The sequence below is a fragment of the Micromys minutus genome (assembly GCF_963924665.1).
Source record: "Micromys minutus genome assembly, chromosome: 5".
In the NCBI taxonomy this organism is placed as follows: Eukaryota; Metazoa; Chordata; class Mammalia; order Rodentia; family Muridae; genus Micromys; species Micromys minutus.
The window spans coordinates 81,140,594-81,163,035 of record NC_137974.1 but is presented as its reverse complement, the minus strand read 5'-3'; the positions used below and the strand labels follow the sequence as shown (position 1 = coordinate 81,163,035).

Genomic DNA, 22,442 nt, shown 5'->3' with positions numbered 1-22,442 from the left:
TGTGTGTGTGGTGTGTTTAGTGCTTCCATACTGCCTGGCACTACAGAATATGCCAGGCTCATCTTGACTGTCTCCTACCATAGTTCCAGAAGGAACATTTTCTCCATTCTTGGGCACAGACCCAATTTTGGTAACAGCTTATTTTATTGGAGAGAGGTACCAGAAACCATATCAGGGAGCTGTGTGTCTGCTCACCAGTTCTGGATCTAGGGAATACGTGTGTGCATACTAACACTTGGATGTACATATCTAGACATTCCTTTAAGAACATAGGATGATCTAGCCTGCAGCTTACTATGTAGCCCAGTTGGCTTTGAACTGTGGCAATGCAGCAATCCTCCTGCACCAGCATCCCAAGCTCTACAATTACAAGACAATGCCACCATTATATTTCTCTAAGCAACCGTGTCAGCGATCTGCAGAGATGAAGCCGGGAGGATGCTTGTGCACACACGGTTATGTGTTATGCAATGATGGGTGTGTTGTAAGAGGCACACTGCTGCTGCCATTCTGTGACAGTGAGCACACTCATGCGTGGACACTATTAACATTTGTGTCTGTATGGTATTATTGCTCTAGGTTACAGACATGCTACTGTCCTGGAAACTGTATGTAGCTGCAACCATGACATCTGTCTAATAGCATCTGTCTAAATAGTTTTTAGACACGTTTCAACATGGCTAAGTGCTGAAAAAGGCACAAAGTAACAGGGTGAGTGCTCTCCCTGGGTAAGGCACTTGCAGTGGGTGAGATGTGCAGCGCTAACATCTGCTTTGGAGACGTTGTATGGCACTGTCCCTGGGAGATGGAAACAAACGCCCCAGATAGAGGACCTGTAACAGACTGAGTCAGGATCCCACCACAGAGTTTTACATGGGGTTATTTACAGAAATACAGGTGAGGGGTCACCTACAGGAGCAGAAATGACTCAAGGACAGCCACATCACCAGAGGCCCACCCCAGCGTGGGTGACAGCTCGTGGAGACTAGAAACTGCAGGCAGCTCAGCAGGGTGGAGAGTGGCCCTTCCTGATGGTGCACTTGGTCTGAGCCCCACCTAGACTGCTGGGCTGGGCTTGACTGTGAGCATCCCTCAGCTGTCCTTTCTGCTTATATAAGTTTGGTGGGGGGGGGGGGCAGTGAATGTGGTCAGTTTCAGGGACTTCCTGAAGCCCAGGTGTTCACTTTGTGAGTTTAAGGTGCTTCCTTGCATGATGGATTCTTCCTCCTCCTCCTCCTCCTATCATTATTTTTTTTATGGTGGATTATTTTAGCTCACTGTAAAGTAGCGATTCTCAGCCTTCCCGGTGCTATGACCATTAATACAGTTCCTCACGCTGTGTTGACCCTCACCACAACCCCGCAACAACCGTAAAACTATTTTTGTTGTTATTTTAGTAACTTTGCTACAGTTATGGATTGTAGTATAACTATTTGTGTTTTCCAGTGGTCTTAGGTGACCCCTTTGAAAGGGTCATTTGACCCCCAAACGGGTTGGTACCCACAGGTTGAGAAACACTTTAGAACTTCCTGTGTCTTAAGGAGTTCCTCCAAAATTGGGCAGTTTTACTCTTGGAGGAACTACTACATAACAGGGCAGTCGGTGAGTATGCTGGGAGCTCTCGTGATAAGTTCTGAGAAGTTCACCACTGTGGTTCTGAGGCATGCTGTGTGGGCTGTGCCAAGTCTACACTGAAATATTTCCTTTTCTCAAAAACAACTGTCATAGTTTACTGTGTGAGTTTCGTTGTTCGTTTGGCCTGCTTTGCTTCATAAACAAAACCTTTTGTAGTGGTACTTGGCTTAAAACACATTGTTTATCCTTAGTCTGTAAACCTTTCCATATCCTAAGCTTTATGTGTGTGTGTGTGTATGTGTGTGTGTATGTATGTGTGTGTGTATGTATGTGTGTGTGTATGTATGTGTGTGTGTTCTATGTTCTATGTTTTATGGAAACATAAACATAAAACCATAACATCAAGACCATCGACTTTCATTGACACAGCCTGTTGCCCCAGAAGGACTTCAGGGAAGAACACAGAGAACTGTCACCTCTGAATTACATGTGTGCACTCATGCAGGTGAATATGTCTGTGTTTGTATGCTCTCCAGCTCTGACAGTGGGGCCTTTTCTGACTGTCTCCTGGAGGACTTGCCTGAGGCACCTACTACACTATTTATTGCCTTTCTGTTTTCCCGTTTGGAGGTGTGTCCCTGCTGGTGGCTGAACTTGCTTTTTGTACCCTTGACTTGCCTGTAGATAGTAAGCAGGTTCTGTGGATTCAGCTCTGCCTCGATGGAAACCTTCCATTGTTTCCCGTGGAGGAATGAAGGCAAAGTCTATCCTGGGACTCCTGCAGTTTCGAAGACTGGGAATTTGCAAGACAGGCCGGTCAACTATTAGTTGGAAAACTAGGGAAACTGATGATATAGCTGGGGGCCCAGGGTGAGGTGCGCTGGAGTAAGTCTGGGAGTCTCAAGGCTGGAGCCCCTCTGGGCTGGAGAAAAGGCAGGCTTGACTTTTCTTTGCATCTCTGTTCTACGTAGGCCCTCAGATGACTGGACAGTTGTCCTAAGTTAAGGGTGGATCTGCTTTATTCAGTCCATGAGTTGAAACACTAGTTTCTCTGAGAAGTATCCTTGGAGCTCTGTCCTGAGACAGTGCTCACAGGTAGTTACTTGCGTTCCTTCGATTGTAACCAGCATGGTGGATGTCTGTGACTGTAGTCAAGCAGGACCCACGCTGGTCGGTCATCTCTTCCCATGTGGATCATTCTGCCCTTTTCCCTCCCTGGAAACTTCTGACTTGGTGTGGACCACGGCTCTGCTCTTCTCTTCCTTGGTGTTTCATTTCTAGCAGGTTTGTATCGTGGTACATGGACTGGTAAGCTGTGCCCCATGGAGCATGTACATACATACATACTTCATGAAGCACATACATGCATACATACATGCATACATACATACATACATACATACAAACATACTCCATGGAGCATATACATACATACATACATACATGTATACACACATACATACATGTATACATGCATACACACATACCCCATAGAGCACAGACATACATGCATACATGCATACATACATGCATACTTTGTGTTTCTTCTCCATTATTTCCAGCTACACATGAATACAGTTCTTCTTGTTCACCTCGGTGAGTTGGTTCACAAGTTTCTTGCACAGATTATAGGTTCTTAAAAAACATTGAGGATCGGTCATAGCTAGGGTGGTCTACATGTTCTGTGTTTTCTGCTGGAACCTGTATGGTTTATACTTCATGCTTCAGACCATAGTAGGCTAGTTGTGTTAATTTTTGTTAATGGTATAAAGACTGTTGTCTATATTAATTTGTTCAGTTAAGCACCAGTGCTGAAGGCTCTTGATGACCTTTGCTCCCTGTCAAAGGTCAGATGGATGATTGACGGATCTGTGAGGTCTATTCCCTCCCACTGGCCTGTATGATACTTGATCAGGCCATAGGACTATGATTCATCTTTAGTCTCTGTAGACCTTCCCTTTTCCCTTCCAATGTTACAATGCTGTCAGTGTTTATAAATAGCTTGCTGGGGTTTTTACTGGTGTCCAATTACATCTACAGATGAAATTGGGAGGTACCACCACCATAATAGCACAGAATCTTCCATTTATATTTCTTTGCTCTCCATCGGCACTGTGCAGCTTCACGTGTGCAGACTGTGCATAGTAGGCCAGCTTGCACCTGGCCTTTTACTGTCGCCCAGAGCAGCTTATCTTCCTTTTCCCTCAGAGCCTCAGTATTCATTCCTGGCACACAATAGGGCAGTTGTTGTCACAGGTCACACGGTGTCTTGCTAGAACTATACTTTGGGTTATTAGTTCCCTGAGATACGTTGGGTGTTGAACAAACGTGTCATCTGTGAACCAGGTTTGATTTTCTCTTCTCTCTCCGACACATTCTATTTCCTTTTTTCTTCTTGCTGCACCGGCTAGGACTTTCGGTATGATGTTAGTGGGCATGGCACGAGAAAGCATCCTTGCCATATTCCTCATTTTTTGGTAGGTAGGAATGCATTTCGGTTTCTTACCACTGTAGGGTGTACTGTAGGGGCTCTGTTTGTGAGAGAGATTTCCAGGTTACAGAGATTGGTAAGTCCTAGGTGGTTGGCTTTGCTTAAATCAATCATGAAAAGTGTTAGATTATTTTTTTCAGATACTTTTTCTGTACCAATTGACACAAGAATTTTACCCCGATGATATATATGTTCTAATATATAAGTGAGTTCAAGTTGTCCGTGGAGTTTAATTCATTTTATTCAACTGCTGGACTTTTTTTTTTTTTTTTTGCTTTTGTTTGTTTTGCTAATGTTTTGTTGATGAGTTTTGTATGGGCAGTGTGGCAGCTTTCTCTTTTCAGTAGTTTTATTGATTTGGTTGTTTCAGGAATGCAAGGTTCACTGACACAGTAGAATGCACTACACACGTGTTTACCGAAGGAGATCTTAGAGAATGTCATTGTTAAATTACCCTTAAGGTCGAACAGTATTTACCATGAGCGCATCTGAGCGGCAAAGTTTTTCAGACTGTCCGCTGTTGATTTGGTTTCTTTAGTAGATAATAGGTTTGTTCAAATGCTTCATCTCTCCTTACGAGTTTCAGTGGTTCATTTCCTTAAAGGATCATGTCATTTCATATAGGTTATTGAATTTAGAGGCATAAAAATTATTTGCAGTTATCTCTTAATAGTTATTAACTCTAACCCCTCCCTCCCAGGAGGGTCTCAGCATCTGGGTAACTTTGAACACCTCCTAGCCACACGTGACCTAGGACTTTGATCCTCTTCCACCTAAGGAGTGTTGGGATTATTTAGGTTTGCAATCGCACCCCCAGCTTGTGCCATGCTGGGGGTCAGAACCCAGGCCTTTATCAGGCTGGGCAGACATGGCTTCGTTCCCTGCCTTCCCCTCCCTTTGTAATACTGGTAATTTGTCTTTTCCTTCTATTTTCCTGTAGATCTAAGTAAGGCTTTGACAGTTTTTAGTGATCTTTTCCTGTTATTTTCTTCCCCACTTTTAGCTTTTATTGATTTTCTCTCTGATATTTTTTGCATTAGGGTCAGATTGCTCTTTCATTTTCTAGTGTACTGGCTTACGTCATTGATCTCAGGTCTTTGTACTGTCCTAACCTATGCGCCCGATGCTGTATTTCCCTCTAAACTGTGCTGCTGCTGAATCCTACGCACGGGTCTGATTTGTAAACCTTCACTTACATGGAGTTAAAATATTTAAGAAATTCTCTTGAGGATTTTCATTTGACCTGTGTTATTTGAAGTGGTTTAATTTCTAAATTTTGGGGAAATTCCTAGCTTGCTCTCTGTTCTTGGGCATCTGGTTTAATTCCGCTGTGGCCCAAGGGTGTGATTTCATGATCTTGATTCCTTTAAGATAGCATTGCTGTTAGGTCCTTGGTACTTGGACACTGTGAAGTTGAGATGCACTGGTTGGTACTGATGAAGGATTCGATACACACAGATTAGATTCAGTTGATTTAATACTGCTTTGGGAAGCTGTGGACTCATTGGCCGTGTGCCAAGCTTGCTTTGCTAGTTACTAGAAGATGGCTATTGAAGTCTCCAATACAGGTCTCATCTCATTTCCCCATAGTTTTCCACTTTTGTCAAAAGTATGTAGATGTCACATCAGGTATGTGTGGTTAATGGTTACTGTATGGTCCTGCAGAATCCGCCCCTTTAGCATTGCGTAATGACTCTCTTTAACCCTGATAGTGTTTCTGTTATGAAATCTGTTCTGTCTAAAATTTGTTTACTCTCTGGTCCTCTTCCCTCCCATCCCTTTCTCCATACACACAAACACGCACACATGCAAACACACATGCACACATACATACATACATACTCACACACATGCATATACACATGAGCATGCACAAAGGTGTGTGCGTGCACACACACTCACACACACACATCTGGCAGATGTGGGGAAAACCCTCAGGTTCAGCTGAGACTGGCTTACATTGCTCAGTGATCTTGGGTTCCATCCATTCTGCAAATGACAAGGTTTTGTTCTTTATGTTTTTGCTTGTTTTGTTTTCATGATAGGGTTTCTCTGTGTAGCCCTGTCTATCTTGGAACTCTGTAGACCAGGCTGGCCTTGAACTCACAGGGAATCTTCTGCTTAGATTATAGGCATGTGCCAGGAATGCCTGGTTCTTTACAGCTTTTGAAATCACTTTTAGTTGGTGCATTTAGACCCAGACTATGTAAAGTCCTAAATTGATTTTATGTCTAAATAAGACTTTATTTTGGGTATATGCCACATTTAAAATCCACTCTCCTGTTGATGAACATGTCTTGCCTGGTGTGCCTAGTGTATCAGTGAACATTAAGTGGGCCGTGGTGGCACACAGCCTGTATCTTCACTCCCTGGGGAGGATGAAGGAAGAGAATTGTGGGCTTAAAGTCATTCTGGGCAAATACAGTGAGTTTGAGGCAAGCCTGGGTCATATGAGACTCTATCTTAAAAATAAAATAAAATTTGGTTTTTAGGTACTATTTTCCTATTTTTAACTTTATTCGATATGAGTCTTTTAAAAATTTGTATTTATTATTATTATTATTATTATTATTATTATTATTATTATTATTATTATTATTATTAGTGTGTGTGTGTGTACACTGTAGCTGTCTTCAGACACACCAGAAGGAGAGGTTTCAGATCCCATTACAGATGGTCGAGAGCCACCATGTGGTTGCTGGGAGTTGCAATCAGGGCCTGTGGAAGAGCAGCCAGTGCTCTAACCACCGAGCCATCTCTCCAGCCCTTGGTATGAGTCTTAATATTAGTCGCTTAATGTGTCATTAAAAAAATACATACTGAGAAAAAAAGAAAAGTCACTTTTAGTTGGTGTATTCTGAAAAAAACCATGGAGTTATAAGTTGATGTAGGAGAGGTAATTTTTAACATTTTTTTAAACTACTAATTATCCTATTTCAACCCCTTTTCTGATTTTTACCTGATTGCCACAAATGAGCCCATTTATTCAGTTTTTCTCACTAACTTCTTCTCTTGAGCAAAGTCTAGTTTTTGATCCAGAGGAGTTTCTCTTTCTCTGAAGACATCTTGTGGGCTAGTCAGCTGGGAATCAACTTCCTGATTTTTTTTTTGTTTAAAGACAGCATTTCTCTTTTAGGGTGTGTGTGTGTGTGTGTTGTGAGTGAGTGTTTTGCCTGTGTGTGAGTGCACCTCATGGGTGCAGTGCTCCCAGAGGCCAGAAGAGGGGGTGTCAGATCTCCTGGGTCTGGAGTTAAGAGATTTAATATTATGACCTGTTTTCTATACTACATCATGCTGTACATGAGCTAGCCTTCAGTTCGCGTCCTCCTGCCCACGTGATGTTTGCTGACATGCAGGACCGTGCCGACTTCTACCAGTTTTAAGGACGGTTTCACTGGGTGTAGATTTGAGGGCTGGTGGTGTTCACTTTCACCAGAGCGGGTTACAGGTTGCCTTGAGCAGCTCTTTTCTGTTCTGAAGGATAATCAGTCTGGGTGTGGATTTGCAGGTTGGCTTTTAAATTCTTAGAGTTTTTCTCTCTCTACTTAAATTTACTGTGTTCTTGCCTTCTTGCCAAGAGGGCTAACCTGTTAAATACGAGCATCACAAACCCCCTGTGTATAACAGCATGCTCTGTGTCGTTTCTGGAGCTCTCCGGTTGTGATTTACCTCCCAGACGGTTTTGCTTCTTGCCTACCAACAGACATTGTTGTGTGAGCCAGTTGTACTTTGTTGGGTACTAGGAACCAAGGGGACGGTCATCTAGCTGCATTTGGGACCACTTTTCAAGGTTGACTATGGCTGTGTCTACCATAGATGATAAACCACCAGAGACGTGATACCAGGGCTTTCAAATCTCTCAGAACTGCTCATTTTGAAGCCCTTTCTTTGCCTCTGGGCTCCTTTAAGGGCTTTGCAGATGGTCTGTGTCAGCGTTCTTCCCTCTTGTACACCGTCACCTGAACTAGGAACTTTGGGGAGTTGGTCATTAAATCATGAAGGTTGCATGATTATACCAGAAAGTCACAGATGTGATGGACCTGTGACCTTCATATATGTTCCTTGGTCACTCTTTCCTTGCCTTTGGGGACAGAAAAGACAGTGTTCTTCTGTAGCTTGGATAAGGCACTGGCCACTCCTCTGTGGAATGCTGGGGTTTTGATGGAGAATTCCCAGAGGCCATTGCAAATCCTTAACTCTTTACCTTCCCAGACCTGGTGGGTGTCTGACATTAGGGGGTTCCCTTGAGACTGTAGTCTTGGGGTTTTTCTTTCATGCGCTCAGACCACACTTAATGGTTCACCACCATCACTTTCAGGTGTCCTACAGTTAAAGGCATCACACCAGGGAGATCTACTGCATCTGTGACTGGATTCTCCTGGTGTCTCTAGATTTCAGGGTTGTGGTCTGACCTGTGACCTCAGTCCTTTGGTGAGCTGAGGAAAAGTCCCCACTCCCAGGCTGCCCAGTGTTCTCTGGTGTAGATGGAATAACTTCCAGGCTCTGTGAGGGGCTGGGTCGATGTAAGACATCCCTGACCTTTCAAAACCACTGGAATCTCACAGAGGGAAATAAAACCACTCTTTCCAGTCAGAAGAATCCCTGCTTTTCTGCCGCTGCTGAGTTGCTGCTCACCTCTCCTCCCTCCTTATTTCCATGGGTCCTCAGGCGGCTGGGGTGAGAGCCTGGTATGAAGTGCTTGCCTAACGTGTACACAGTATTAGGTAGAGTCTCCAGCACCTCCAAAGAAACAAAGAACGAAGCTTACTGTGGGTTCTAGATCCATCTTGGAAATGCCCAGGGTGTGTGATGGTTGGGAGGGTGGGGCACTTAGACCCTTTCTGACTTTCCTCAGCTTCTCTGTCACCACCGTGTCCCTCCTTTGCAAGACATATGTGTTCTCTCAGTCTTTTGCAAACACTCCTTTAGCCTTCCTGCCTAACAGCTGCTGATTAAATTTGCACAGTCACCTGGAATATGGGAGCACCCAGGAAGGAGGAGTGGTTTCTAAGTAGCCAGGGTAACCCCGGGTGTGAGGGCCCTGCCCTTTATCCTTCTCCTGAGTTGGGTGGAGCTCGTTCCATTGGAGGCAGGATGGGGTGAGAGGGCATCTGCCAGGGAGGTTACCTTGTTTGCAACCAGATTGATCAATAAATGAGCACACTGAGAGTCACGAAAGCCGGGCTCGGTGAGGCGTGTCTGTGATCCTTACTCAGAAGGCCGAGGCAGGGAAATGGTTACTTAGGGGCTGGACTGAGCTTGCTCAAAAGGATTTTCTTAGTGTTGTGTTTGATGTAGTTGCAAGTTGCAAAGTTTGAGGGAAGAGTGCTGATGTAGTAGATTGTAATAGGAAGTACTGGTATAAAGCTTGTCAATTGTATATGTATTTGTATATATGTGTGTATGGTGTATATATATGAATAAAACGCAATGTTAAATGTATATATAGATGTATACATGTGCACGTATTATGTAAATATACATATGCCTATGCACACATGAGATTGTGTATACCCAACATCATATAAATGTACATATATGTGTACTTTCAGTAGTCTTTTGAAAACACACCTTTAGCCCATATATGTATGTATATATACATAAATATAAATATATTTGTTTGTTTTCTTTTAAGCTTTATTTTAATGTGAGTACGTTGTAGCTGTCATCAGACACACTAGAAGAGGGCATTGGATCCCATTACAGATGGTTGTGAGCCACCATGTAGTTGCTGGGAATTGAACTCAGGACCTTTGGAAGAGCAGCCAGTGCTCTAACCACTGAGCAACCTCTCCAGCCCTGTTTGTTTTCAAGACAGGGTCTCATTATATAGCTTTAGCTGTCCTGACACTCACTATGTAGACCAACCAGGCTGGCTTTGAACTCACAGAGATCTGCCTGCTTCTGCTTCCCAAGTGATAGGATTTTAAAAAATGTGCCACTATGCCTAGATTTTATTTATTTAAATTTTAAAAGAAAATATTTTTAATGTACGTGGTTGTTTTGCTTGCATTCATGTGTGCCATAGTGCAGTACCCGTGATGGCCATAAGAGGGCGCTGGATCTTCCAGCCCCAGAGTTAGGGCCTGTTGTAAGCTGCCCTAGGAACTGAACCCTGGTTTCTTCTGCAAGAGCAGTCAGAGCTCCTAATCAGCTCTCAAACCCTTGTAGCCATAGTCTATTTCCCTACTGAGACCCTGGTATGAGCACATCTGATTGGTTTGTAAATGCAGTGCCTCCCTAAAGAAAAACGAATTACTTGGAGAAACGGCCCGTGCCAGGTTGGGAGCAGAGATGGTATGTTTATTGTGCTATAGAATAGAAAGAACAGTGAAACCATGTTCGAAGGACACAGACACCTGCCAGAAGCGGCTGGCTGGGATTGCCTGAGCATCCAAGTAAATGATGACAGTGGTAGATTATAACCCAGGTCTGAAAGCAGGACGCACAGCGAAGCCATGATGACGTGAATCAGTTGCTAAGAGGAGGAGCTGAGGAATGCCGGGTTTATAGTTTGTGTACAGGAGGCTTGTTCATTACAGAGAAAGACAGAATATCATTACAGCGCAGAAGCCGGGCTCCTTTAAACAGCCTGCTTTAACCGGTTTTTATTTGTGTGTCAGTGCGCGTATGCACACCTGTGAACGGAGGTACCAGCAGAGGCCAGGAGAGGGCTTCGGAGCCCTTGGAGCTGGAGTTTCCAGCGTTCATGGTCAGCCAGTGTCCAGACTCCATTCCTCAGGACAGAGCAGCAGGCGTTCTTGACCAGCAAACCACTCTCCAGTCCCAGTCTGTCCCTTAATCACATGACTAAGTATGTGAGGAAGGAAACAATGCCAGGAAGGAGCTGAAATCCTCCGACTGATACCGTGTGATGAAATGGACATTCGTAACCACGACAACCACCAGAGACTGATAGCCACATCAGACAAACCAAAACCGTGGGGCGTGCTACTGAAAACAGCCAGGGATCTTTCAAAACTGTCACGGGCATGAAGGTCAGCGTTCCCAGATGCCACAGAAAGTGGCTAAATCCGTCATGTGACTCTGAACTGAACCCATTACAGAGGATTGTACAGACAGGCTCCACATCTGAGAGGTGGACTTGGGGGGTCCCCCCATAATGGTGTAGTTGATCCAGGAATTTACTTGGAGCTTGAGTTTGAATCTTCCGCTGGATATGTGCCACAATCCTCATGGGATATTAGGCAGCGACATCCAGTCAGCCCCAAGGTCAGGTTGTGCTGCTGAGCCAGATGTGAAGTGGGTTGTGTAGTCAGTAAGAGTCCCCTTAGGCTTGTTCCCTTTTGGGGATGGATGATTAGGTAGGAGCAGATGCCTTCAGCACAGGGCACAGCCATCACAGCAGAAAAACAATTCCTCCTTTGCACTGTGTGTGTGTGTGTGTGTGTTTGTGTATACATACATATCATGTATGTGTGCATATATGGATACATCACATGTGTTTACATATGTATATATCACGTGTATGTATATAGTACATGTCTATGTATTTGTGTGTATATACACATATATATGCATATAGACACACATATACACATACACACGTGCACACACATAAACACACACGTGTATGCACGCCCCACAATCTTTGAAGGGCTTGATGGGTTTTTCCCTCTTAGTATGTTTCTGGAGCAGGAAGAAGTATCACTCAGTATTTGGGATGAGGCTCATGATAAAGTAGTAATGAGAACATCATGGTCCAGGCAGCACTTGAAGTAACAGACATGTTAACTCACGTAATTCAATTATTCTTACAAGATAGTTACTCCATTTCAAATAAGGAAACCAGCTACACACAAGTTCAAGCAACTTTCAGTCACATAGCTTGATATAGTAGTACCAGGTTTGAATGGAGATGATTTGAGGGACGCTATCCTGGTTTCCCAGGTTTTGTTGGCATAGCTGATGCCTGTAGCTACATGTAGTCTACAACATCTATAGACTCCAGATGTTGGGGAAATGAGTGGGGCTGTCTCTCTTGAGAATCGGGGAGCTGCTGTGGTAAGACATAATGACCAAGAAGTAGAAGTGTTTATTAGGGGCTTATAGTTCTGGGGCTTAGAGCCCATGACCATCAGAGCTGGGCACAGGGCAGCAGGCAGTCAGGCATGGCTTTGGACTGGTAGCTGAGACCCATGTCTACAAGTGGGAGGCAAAGAGAGCTAACAGCGAATGATGTAAGCTTTTGAAACTTCAAAGCTCATTCCCAGCCAAAGCCACACCTTCTAATCCTTCCCAAACAGTTCTGCCAACATGACCAAGTATTCAAACCTATGGTGTGTGTGTGTGTGTGTATGTGTGTTTGTGTGTGTGTGTGTGTGTGTGTGCGCGCGCGTGTGTATGTGTGTATGTGTGTTTGTGTGTGTGTGTGTGTGTGTGTGTGTGTGTGTGTGTGTACGTACTTTGGAACGTTTGGATGAGAAGAGCCACTGTTCTGTGGGAGGCAGGAAGATAAGAATGTTGAGAGACATGCAGAGGGTAGAGGCCTGGCTTGTGAAGTTTCAGAGGGAAGCAAAGACTCTCTCAGGTCTTTTGTGTGGAGAGTCTGTGGTGTCAGGAGCTGAAGTATTGGCTGTTATCAACAAGAGACCAGAATCACTAAAGTGAAACCTTTGCTTTGCTGGGTCACTGGATATTAGTCAACTGGGGTTGAGATATTAGCAGCAATTGAGAAGAGGCCAGCATCACTGAGATGAAACCTTCTGAGAGTTACACATGGATGCTGTGTTCTAATCCTTTATGGAATGAAGTGGGCCAAGGAGAGCAGCTTGGCACAGTAAAGAGAGCCCAAGAGAGGATAATAGTGGAAGAGGAAGCCAGAAGGCTTCCGTGGCTTCATGAGCTCCTGCCTCTAGGTCCCAACATGGCCCCTGCATCAGCTCCTGCCTCTAGGCCCCAGCATGGCCTCTGCATCAGCCCCTGCCTTGCTTTGAGTTCCTGTCCTGACTTCCTTCATTGGTGGGCTGTACTGTAAAAGCATAAAATAAACCCTTTGCTCCCGAGTTGCTTTGATCATGGTGTTTGATCACAGCAATAGTAATGACCATACTCTTGAAGGGACGATTCTCATTCAAACCACCACAGTGCCAAGCATGGAATAGGATGCATGCTGGCTCTCTGGCCTGACCTGGTCTGCCCTGGACTCACCAGTGTCCTTTCTTCTAATGTCCCCCTAGGTCGCCTTGTGGGTGCTCTGGATGCGGTGCTGGACTCCAGTGCGCGGGTTGCTCCATTTCGGATTCTGCTTCAAGTTCCAGGGTCCCAGGTGTATTCTCCCATAGCATGTGGTGAGTTACTGAATGGATCAGACATTTACTGGGCCATAGCAACTGGTGAGTTCCGTTACAGTTGGAATGTTCCAGACCTTACGGTCGAAGCATGCTGAGTGTCTGCATGTCCGTGGTGTTTGAAAGGTAACGCCTCTGGAGCTACTTAGCAGTTCTTGCTTTCACTCACAGACACCTCTCTTGTCCTCTTCCTCCGCACCTATTCCTCTGCCTATTCTCCACCTCGTCCTTCTTGTGTGTCTCACTTCTAACCATCAAAAGTACATAAAGGCCGAGCACTTGGGCATGCCGAGGTTTGAGTGGTATCTCAGAGCGCTGGTATTGCTCCATATGAATTGAGCTATGCTCTTTGTGACCTTGCCTCTGACCTAAGTGTGTGCTGGGGATGTACACCCACTGTGGTGATGTGAGGACACAGTCTGAGGGGCTGTAGCGATTTGTTTTGAACAAGGAGTGAATGCACAAAAATTCACGCAGCTCCGCCGGGTGCTGGGGAAATTTAGACTTCACCCCACGACTCCACCCAAGGTCCTGTTCTTCCTGCAGGTGCCACTCGGTGTTGCATTGAGTCCCAAGGGTCCTGTAGGATGGAAGTGTCATATTCAAAGAACGCTTTATCAACAAAGCCTAATGTCTGTATTATTCTATATGAGTAACACATGCTATTATATACAAAATAATAAAACATCGCCGTAGATCTCTTTTTGAACACTGGATTCTGTCTCTGTGTGTGCACATGCCCGGAATGTTTTCAGTTTGCATTGGGTATGGTAAACCTTGCTCATTGTTCCCTGTTCACCAGCCAAACTGAACTTTTCCCTTGGAAAAGGCAGAATTTCTTTGTATTAGATACTCTGTATTTACATTTCAGATGTTATGCCTTTCCCCCACCCTGCTCCACCCCCCTCCCCCTCCATCTGCCTTCACGAAGGTGCACTCCCTCCTGATCTCCACCCCATTGCCTTGGCATTCCTCTATATTGGGAAAACATGCCCACCCTGGGCCAAAAGGAAAAGGCAGAATTTGGATGAAACTTCTCATCTGCCTTCCCCCATCTAACTGCTGTTAACATCTGAGCACGCTCTTGTCTGCCCTTTTCTTTTCTAACTAGGGCAGATTGCTCCAATTAAAAAATAATTTATAAGGGCTGGAGAGATAGCTCAGAGGTTAAGAGCACTGACTATTCTTCCAAAGGTCCTGAGTTCAATTCCTAGCAACCACATGGTGGCTCACAACCATTTGTAATAGGATCCAATGTTTTCTTCTGGTGTGTCTGAAAGAGTGATAGTGTACTCACGTTAAATAAATAAATAAATCTTAAGAAAGATTTATAAAGAAATCAGGTTTCAACTACAGAAGGAAGATAACTGTTGCTTCCAGCTCTAGCCACCCTAAGTACCTTCTAGTTACACAAGATGGATGTCTTTCTGAACAGCTTTCTAGTGGGTCAGAGAAGGGCTACAAAGGTGGAGACATGTAATTCTGTAAAACAGGAGTTAGCTGACTATGCCATTTTATAAGTGTTACATTTAGTTAGTTTCCATGGAAACAAAGAAACTAAAGAAGAGCAAAATTGTTAAACTTTCAATGTTTAACACTGGCGATTATTTTTTCTAAAAACCTCCTGTAAGGTTGAGGCCAGGGACTTTATCAATATGAAGTTAGAGTTGTGTGTCAAAAACACAGTTTCAGTTCTAACAATGTTCTTTGTCACCTTACGGGGAAAGAATGCCAGCATATTCTTTCTTCTGTTTCCCCATTTCTCATTAAAAGGAACTATCAAGATGATACCACCAGTCTCATCAGACCTGAAATGGTGGTTTCCATAGTAATTTTTGATGTGCATATGTTGGTATGGGTGTGATTCTTTGTAACAATATGTACAGAGGCTAGAGGCTCACGCCAGATGTCTTCCCTACCTTTTGAAGCTTGGTCTCACACTAAATCCAACCCTCTCTGATTAGACTAGACTGGCCAGAAAGCCTGAGACGGCCTGCTGGGTCCCCGCCCTGAGGGTGCAGGCTCTGCCGGACCCAAGCCTTTACAAGGATGCTGGTGATCTGCATGCAAGTCCTCCTGGTTATGAAGCCAGGACTTTCCCACCCGCCGAGCCATCTCTCTCTCCAGCTCCTGTGTTTTCTGTTATTGTCTGTTTCAGTTCCTTATGCAGATTTAATACTTAGTCAGGTATGACTTCTCCCATCCTGGAAACCTCTATTTGATTCATTTCTTTCTTTCTTTTTTTCTTTTTACTAAGTAGTCCTGCTGGCCTGGAATTCTGTGTAGATCAGACTGATCTTGAGCTCACGGAGGTCAGCTTGCCTTTGCCTCCCAAAGTGCAGGTGTGAGCCACCACGGAACCTGTTTGTGTGTTGCTGCTGTTCATTGTGTGGCTCGGTGGGTTTCTATTTTCATGGATGTCTTAGTCTCTGAGGGTTTTCACACTTGCAGACATCTGCCTTTGGCTCTTGGATTTGAGGTACCAAGTTCAAATACAGTCATAGGCCACTCTAGACTTGGTAGTGCTGTCTTCTAGTGTGCTGTGTGCCTGTCTCATCGCCTAGTCCCCACTTGTGGATTACGTGTACTTAAGACTGCTTTTATCACTGGGCTAGAATAACTTGGCTAGGGTTCGTTACTTCTCTTAGCTCAGCCAGTTAGCCATTTTTAAACATGCTGTGCCCCTGCCATCAGCACTGGGATTTTTTCTTTTTAAAACCATTGCGAGACACTTTTGCTATCATTCCGTTCACGAATTTTGTTTTAAAATTCTTTCTCCCTGGTCTTTATTGCATGTTGGGTAGCTAATGTTGGTGTTTTGTTTCTGTTTGTTTATCTTTTTAGGTCTCTGTTAAATTCATCATTCTTGCTTGAGTTAATTCAGTTTTGGGCAATATATTCTGAATCTTGCTTATGTTTTAGTTATTGGTTTTTTTTTGTTTGTTTGTTTGTTTTGGGTTTTTTGTTTTTGTCAGATTTTGACCAGTAGTTCAAGGTCCCCAATCTCCTTTTTCATTTCTTCTGCTTCAGCTCCTCTGAGACTTCTCATGTTCTTGCTTTGTCCTTGGAGTGTGAAACGTCCATGAAGAAGTACCTCCCTTTGTTCCTGGGGTGTTCCATTTTCTTCTAGGGAAGTCTCCATGCCTGGAACCATTTGTTCACACCTGGCCTTATGCCTTGATATCCAGTATGGTACTGGTCCAGATCTCACCCAAGCTTGGGCACCATCACCTCAGGTGCTCTGCTGGCGTTAGCATGCCGTGACTTTACCCTAGAAAAGTAGAAACAGGGCTAGTTAGGAACAGGAAGGGAGTCAGTAATTGTGGGGAAAGTGTTAAGAGAGGGTGGGGGTGTGGATTTTTTCAAAATATATTATGCACACCTATGAGAATTTAAGGGGGAAAAATCCAAACTGAAAAGGAGCTAGGCATGTAACTTGGTATGTAATATTTGCTTAGGTGCAGTGAGTTAGAAAACAATGTCCAGAAAATAATTGGCAACAATCTGTTACCATAACCTTTTCTTTTGGTAAGAAGGAAGCTAATCCAGGCCCTTGCATATGTGAAGCCAGTGTTGCACCACTGAGCTGCACTCCCATCTGGGCTCTGCCTATACAGGTGTGCCTCAGCTGCACTCCCACCTGGGCTCTGTCTATACAGGTGTGCCTCAGCTGCACTCCCACCTGGGCTCTACCTAAACAGATGTACCTCAGCTGCACTCCTACCTGGGCTCTGCCTATACAGGTGTGCTTCAGCTGCACTTCTACCTGGGCTCTGCCTATACAGGTGTGCCTCAGCTGCACTTCCACCTGGAATCTGTCTATACAGGTGTGCCTCAGCTGCACTCCCACCTGGGCTCTACCTATACAGATGTACCTCAGCTGCACTTCTACCTGGGCTCTGCCTATACAGGTGTGCCTCAGCTGCACTACCACCTGGGCTCTGTCTATACAGGTGTGCCTCAGCTGCACTCCCACCTGGGCTCTGTCTATACAGGTGTGCCTCAGCTGCACTCCCACCTGGGCTCTACCTAAACAGATGTACCTCAGCTGCACTCCTACCTGGGCTCTACCTATACAGATGTACCTCAGCTGCACTCCTACCTGGGCTCTGCCTATACAGATGTGCTTCAGCTGCACTTCTACCTGGGCTCTGCCTATACAGGTGTGCCTCAGCTGCACTCCCACCTGGGCTCTGTCTATACAGGTGTGCCTCAGCTGCACTCCCACCTGGGCTCTACCTATACAGATGTACCTCAGCTGCACTTCTACCTGGGCTCTGCCTATACAGGTGTGCCTCAGCTGCACTACCACCTGGGCTCTGTCTATACAGGTGTGCCTCAGCTGCACTCCCACCTGGGCTCTGCCTATATAGGTGTGCTTCAGCTGCACTGCCTCCAGTCACCAGCGCTGATCTGCAGAGCTGTTGTGCCAAGCCACTTTGCACCCTCTGACTACCACCATTCTGTTTTCTGTCTCAGAGTCTGACTTGTATCTCATTGGTGGAGTCATACATGCTCTGCCCTTTAGCGCCTGGCTTCTTGAATCTCATTGGTGCAGTCATGCAAGCTTCACCCTTTAGTGACTGGCTTGTAATGTTTTCTTGGTTTATTCATGATGACACACGTCACAATTTCCTCTTTTGGGCTGGATGGTAATACAGTTTCTGGGGGCTTTCTTTTTGGAATTATTCATCTAACCATTGGCACTGATCCCTAACCAGGTGAAAAAGAGGTTAGACCAGTGTTTCTCGACCTTCCTGATGCTGTGACCCTTTAATACAGTTCCTCACATTGGGACTTTCAACCATAAATTTTTTTCACTGATACATCATAACTAATTCTGCTACCATTATGAATCACAGTGTAAATATCTGATATGTGATCTTCAAAAGGGTCACAACTCACAGGTTGAGAACCTCTGGGTTGCACTGTTCGGACCCTGCTGAATGGATTCCTATGTTGGATGTGGCTTCCCTGCCATTGCAGTGTCTGGTGCTCTCGGTCCTGTCCTGCACTCGAGACAGGCAGCCCCCCAGGCCCTGCCGTCTTCTGTACTGGCTGTTCCTGTTCCCACACAGCATGTCCTGGTATTCGTCAGTAGTCCTCAGCGCTGTCTCAGAATCACCGTCGCGCACTTCCTAGTCATCGTCACGGTCTGGAACTCTGGCTGAACCGTTTGTTGTCACTGATCTCAGGAAGCACAAAGGGTAGGAAAGAGCTTCCTGGCTCTGAGTTATCGTCTTAGAACCATTCCAGGGATCAGATTGCGTAGGCAATAAGTTGACACCTTCCATTATTACCAGCTGAGGCCTGGGGGTGTCTGTCCCAGTTCCTGGAAGAAGATATCCTCCAGTCATGGAGAGAGGTGGCAGAGCACTCCTCAGGCCTCGGAGCCTTGCACGGGACTCTCAACGGTGAGTCTTCCCGGGCATTAGTTTGCACTTGCACTGGTCTGAGGAATTCATGGCTGCATGAATTCAGAGCGCACCCCCTTCCCCCTCCTCCCCTGCTGCTTTCGAGGTATGCCCTCGTGGTGTTAAGTAAAAGAGCAGGGAGGAGGGAGCAGGGAGAGCAGGGAGCAGGGAGAGCAGGGAGCAGGGAGGAGGGAGAGCAGGGAGCAGGGAGCAGGGAGGAGGGAGGAGGGAGAGCAGGGAGCAGGGAGGAGGGAGCAGGGAGAGCAGGGAGCAGGGAGCAGGGAGCAGGGAGGAGGGAGAGCAGGGAGCAGGGAGGAGGGAGCAGGGAGAGCAGGGAGCAGGGAGCAGGGAGCAGGGAGCAGGGAGAGCAGGGAGCAGGGAGAGCAGGGAGGAGGGAGAGCAGGGAGAGCAGGGAGGAGGGAGAGCAGGGAGCAGGGAGAGCAGGGAGGAGGGAGAGCAGGGAGCAGGGAGAGCAGGGAGCAGGGAGGAGGGAGAGCAGGGAGCAGGGAGCAGGGAGGAGGGAGAGCAGGGAGCAGGGAGCAGGGAGCAGGGAGCAGGGAGCAGGGAGAGCAGGGAGCAGGGAGGAGGGAGAGCAGGGAGCAGGGAGAGCAGGGAGGAGGGAGAGCAGGGAGAGTAGGGAGGAGGGAGAGCAGGGAGCAGGGAGAGCAGGGAGGAGGGAGAGCAGGGAGCAGGGAGAGCAGGGAGCAGGGAGAGCAGGGAGCAGGGAGAGCAGGGAGGAGGGAGAGCAGGGAGAGCAGGGAGAGCAGGGAGAGCAGGGAGGAGGGAGCAGGGAGAGCAGGGAGCAAGGAGCAGGGAGCAGGGAGGAGGGAGCAGGGAGCAGGGAGGAGGGAGAGCAGGGAGAGCAGGGAGAGCAGGGAGAGCAGGGAGGAGGGAGCAGGGAGCAGGGAGAGCAGGGAGCAAGGAGCAGGGAGCAGGGAGGAGGGAGAGCAGGGAGCAGGGAGGAGGGAGCAGGGAGAGCAGGGAGGAGGGAGAGCAGGGAGCAGGGAGCAGGGAGGAGGGAGAGCAGGGAGCAGGGAGAGCAGGGAGCAGGGAGAGCAGGGAGCAGGGAGAGCAGGGAGGAGGGAGAGCAGGGAGAGCAGGGAGAGCAGGGAGAGCAGGGAGAGCAGGGAGAGCAGGGAGGAGGGAGCAGGGAGCAGGGAGAGCAGGGAGCAAGGAGCAGGGAGCAGGGAGGAGGGAGCAGGGAGAGCAGGGAGGAGGGAGAGCAGGGAGCAGGGAGGAGGGAGCAGGGAGAGCAGGGAGGAGGGAGAGCAGGGAGCAGGGAGAGCAGGGAGAGCAGGGAGCAGGGAGAGCAGGGAGGAGGGAGAGCAGGGAGAGCAGGGAGGAGGGAGCAAGGAGCAGGGAGAGCAGGGAGCAGGGAGCAGGGAGGAGGGAGCAGGGAGCAGGGAGAGCAGAGAGCAGGGAGAACAGGGAGCAGGGAGCAGGGAGAGCAGGGAGGAGGGAGAGCAGGGAGAGCAGGGAGCAGGGAGGAGGGAGAGCCAGGAGCGCGCTTTTTATTGGTGGGAGAAGATGTATGTACTGAGCTTTGATTCAACCAAAATGGATAATATGTATAAACATGTTACACATTAGGCAGTTATATAATACTATATCTATCTCCCTTGCATCTGGATAATAATATATAAATATAACATGTTATATATTATGCAGTTCTATAACTCCATATATCTTCCCTTGCATCTGGATCATAATGTATAAATATAGCATGTTAGATATAATGTGGTGCTATAACTCTATCTCCCTTGCATCTGTACTGGCTACATACAGACTTCTCGGCATTCCATGCAGAATATGCCATGGGAATTCTGTATCATTTACCCTGTATCAGACAGGGTAAGGAATCTGGAGATGTCTTAAGGGATCCAGGAGGAGTGTGTAAGTTACCTGCAAATACCACACCACCTTAAATAAGAGCCCAAGCAGTCTGGACTCTGGCATCTGTGGGAGGCCCTGGACCCAGCAGACATGCAGGCCCGGTCCCTTGGTGGACCCAGACAGACTGCTATAGTCTGACGGACACTTAGTTAAAGGCTTAGATTTGGAAAATGAAAACAGACGTGCTTTGAAAACTTCAAAGGTCACAACAGGAAAGAGGAAACATTTGCTAATCAGAACACGTTGCCTGTTTTTAAAAGTTGGGGGCCACAGGAGCTAATTCTCCCCATTAATCCCGTCTCCCCCCTCCCCCGCCCAATTCGATTCCCACAGCAGCTCGTAGAAGCAGCATACTCTACTGGAGGGAAAAGGAGCAGAGCACCAGAAGCCGGCCACTTGCCAAGGACACACCAGGCGCCCGGGTGCTAGCGGGCAGCTTAGCTGCAGGTTCTGACAGAATGTACTCTCAGAGCGTTCCTTCTGACGCACGGGCTCTTATCCGTGCCCTTGACCGCCGCTGGTGTTTTGCTCCCTTGTGCTCTGCCTCGCTGTTTGCTTTGTCTTTGTGGAGTGGATTTTATTAAGGGAGGAAATGTTCCCGGGTGGACCAGATTAGTGTCTTCCTGAACTTCGTACCAAGGTGGCAGAGGACGTGCCAGCTTGTTTTCTCTGAGCAGACGACTTGCAGGGTGCTTCAAGGAACATCTGGGAGGCAGCCCAGTAGGAGGAAAGTGTGAGCTTTCTGGGTTCACACTTCTAGGTCAGGATGGTCACACTTGTTCTCAGTAGCTCCTCATTTCCTTGGAACAACACTAGCTGGAATTTTCCACATGGGGTTCACCTTTAGAGGTGGAGGAGGGTTGCCAACTATTGTTTCTTTCCTGCCATGGAGACACTGGCAGTTGAGCTGTTAATGCATTTTTTAAAAAGTAATTTTGCGTATGTACAAATAATTTTTATCAAATAACATGTTCTTCCTTCTGTGACATGTGTTGCGGATAGGGGTTTTAAAAGCAAGCTTTTAGGTCTAGTATATTTTGAGGCTAAAAGGAAGACTAAAAATCTTTTCAGAGCTGAGTGACTTGGTATGTGCCTTTAGTCCTAGCTACTTAAGAGACTGAGGCAGGAACTGGAGAGATGGCTCAGAGGTTAAGATCATTGGCTACTCTTCCAGAGGTCCTGAGTTCAATTCCCAGCAACCACATGGTGGCTCACAACCATCTGTAATGAGATCTGATGCCCTCTTCTGGTGTGTCTGAAGACAGCTATAGTGTAGTCATATGCATAAAATAAATAAATAAATATTTAAAAAACAGAAGAGGACACTGTGCTCACAGAAAGATAATCCTGCTATTAGGTAACCCTTAGTTATCTGAAAGGGGCGTCATGGGAGCCCCTGTAACCCCTGTGCTGTGTGTTGCCCTACAGAGGCTTTTTTTCTGTCTTACCAGAGTCACAGTGTTGGGTGAGGCCTCCTGCTCTGTGTGCATGTTTTCTGTTCGTGTCAGTGATGCTGTCCCAGACACCTTGGCTAAGTGGCTGTCTCCCCAGCTTTTTGGCTATCGAGGGAGCGTCTAATACAGTGGTTCTTAACCTGTGGGTTGGGACCCACTTGGAGTCTCAAATCATATATTTATGTTATGATGTATAACAGTAGCAAGATTGGGCTGGAGAGGTGGCTCAGCGGTTAGGGGCACTGACTGCTCTTCTAGAGGTGTGATTTGAACTTGGTCTTCTTGCTTGCTTTATAGCTGTGGC

The 22,442-nt window shown here is 46.6% G+C and overlaps 1 protein-coding gene across 4 annotated transcripts in view; it reads left to right on the top strand.

The window, feature by feature from the left end:
- Positions 1–22,442, top strand: part of TBC1D8 (TBC1 domain family member 8) — a 96,803-nt gene that overhangs the window by 35,988 nt on the left and 38,373 nt on the right. For 2 of the 4 annotated variants that reach the window (XM_080916911.1, XM_080916910.1), the window contains exon 2: positions 13,267–13,377. In XM_080916911.1, coding sequence (XP_080773037.1) covers positions 13,267–13,377 — 111 coding nt within the window. Of the gene's footprint in view, positions 1–13,266; positions 13,423–22,442 lie in introns of all 4 variants that reach the window. The other 2 variants (XM_080916909.1, XM_080916908.1) reach the window with 1 other exon arrangement.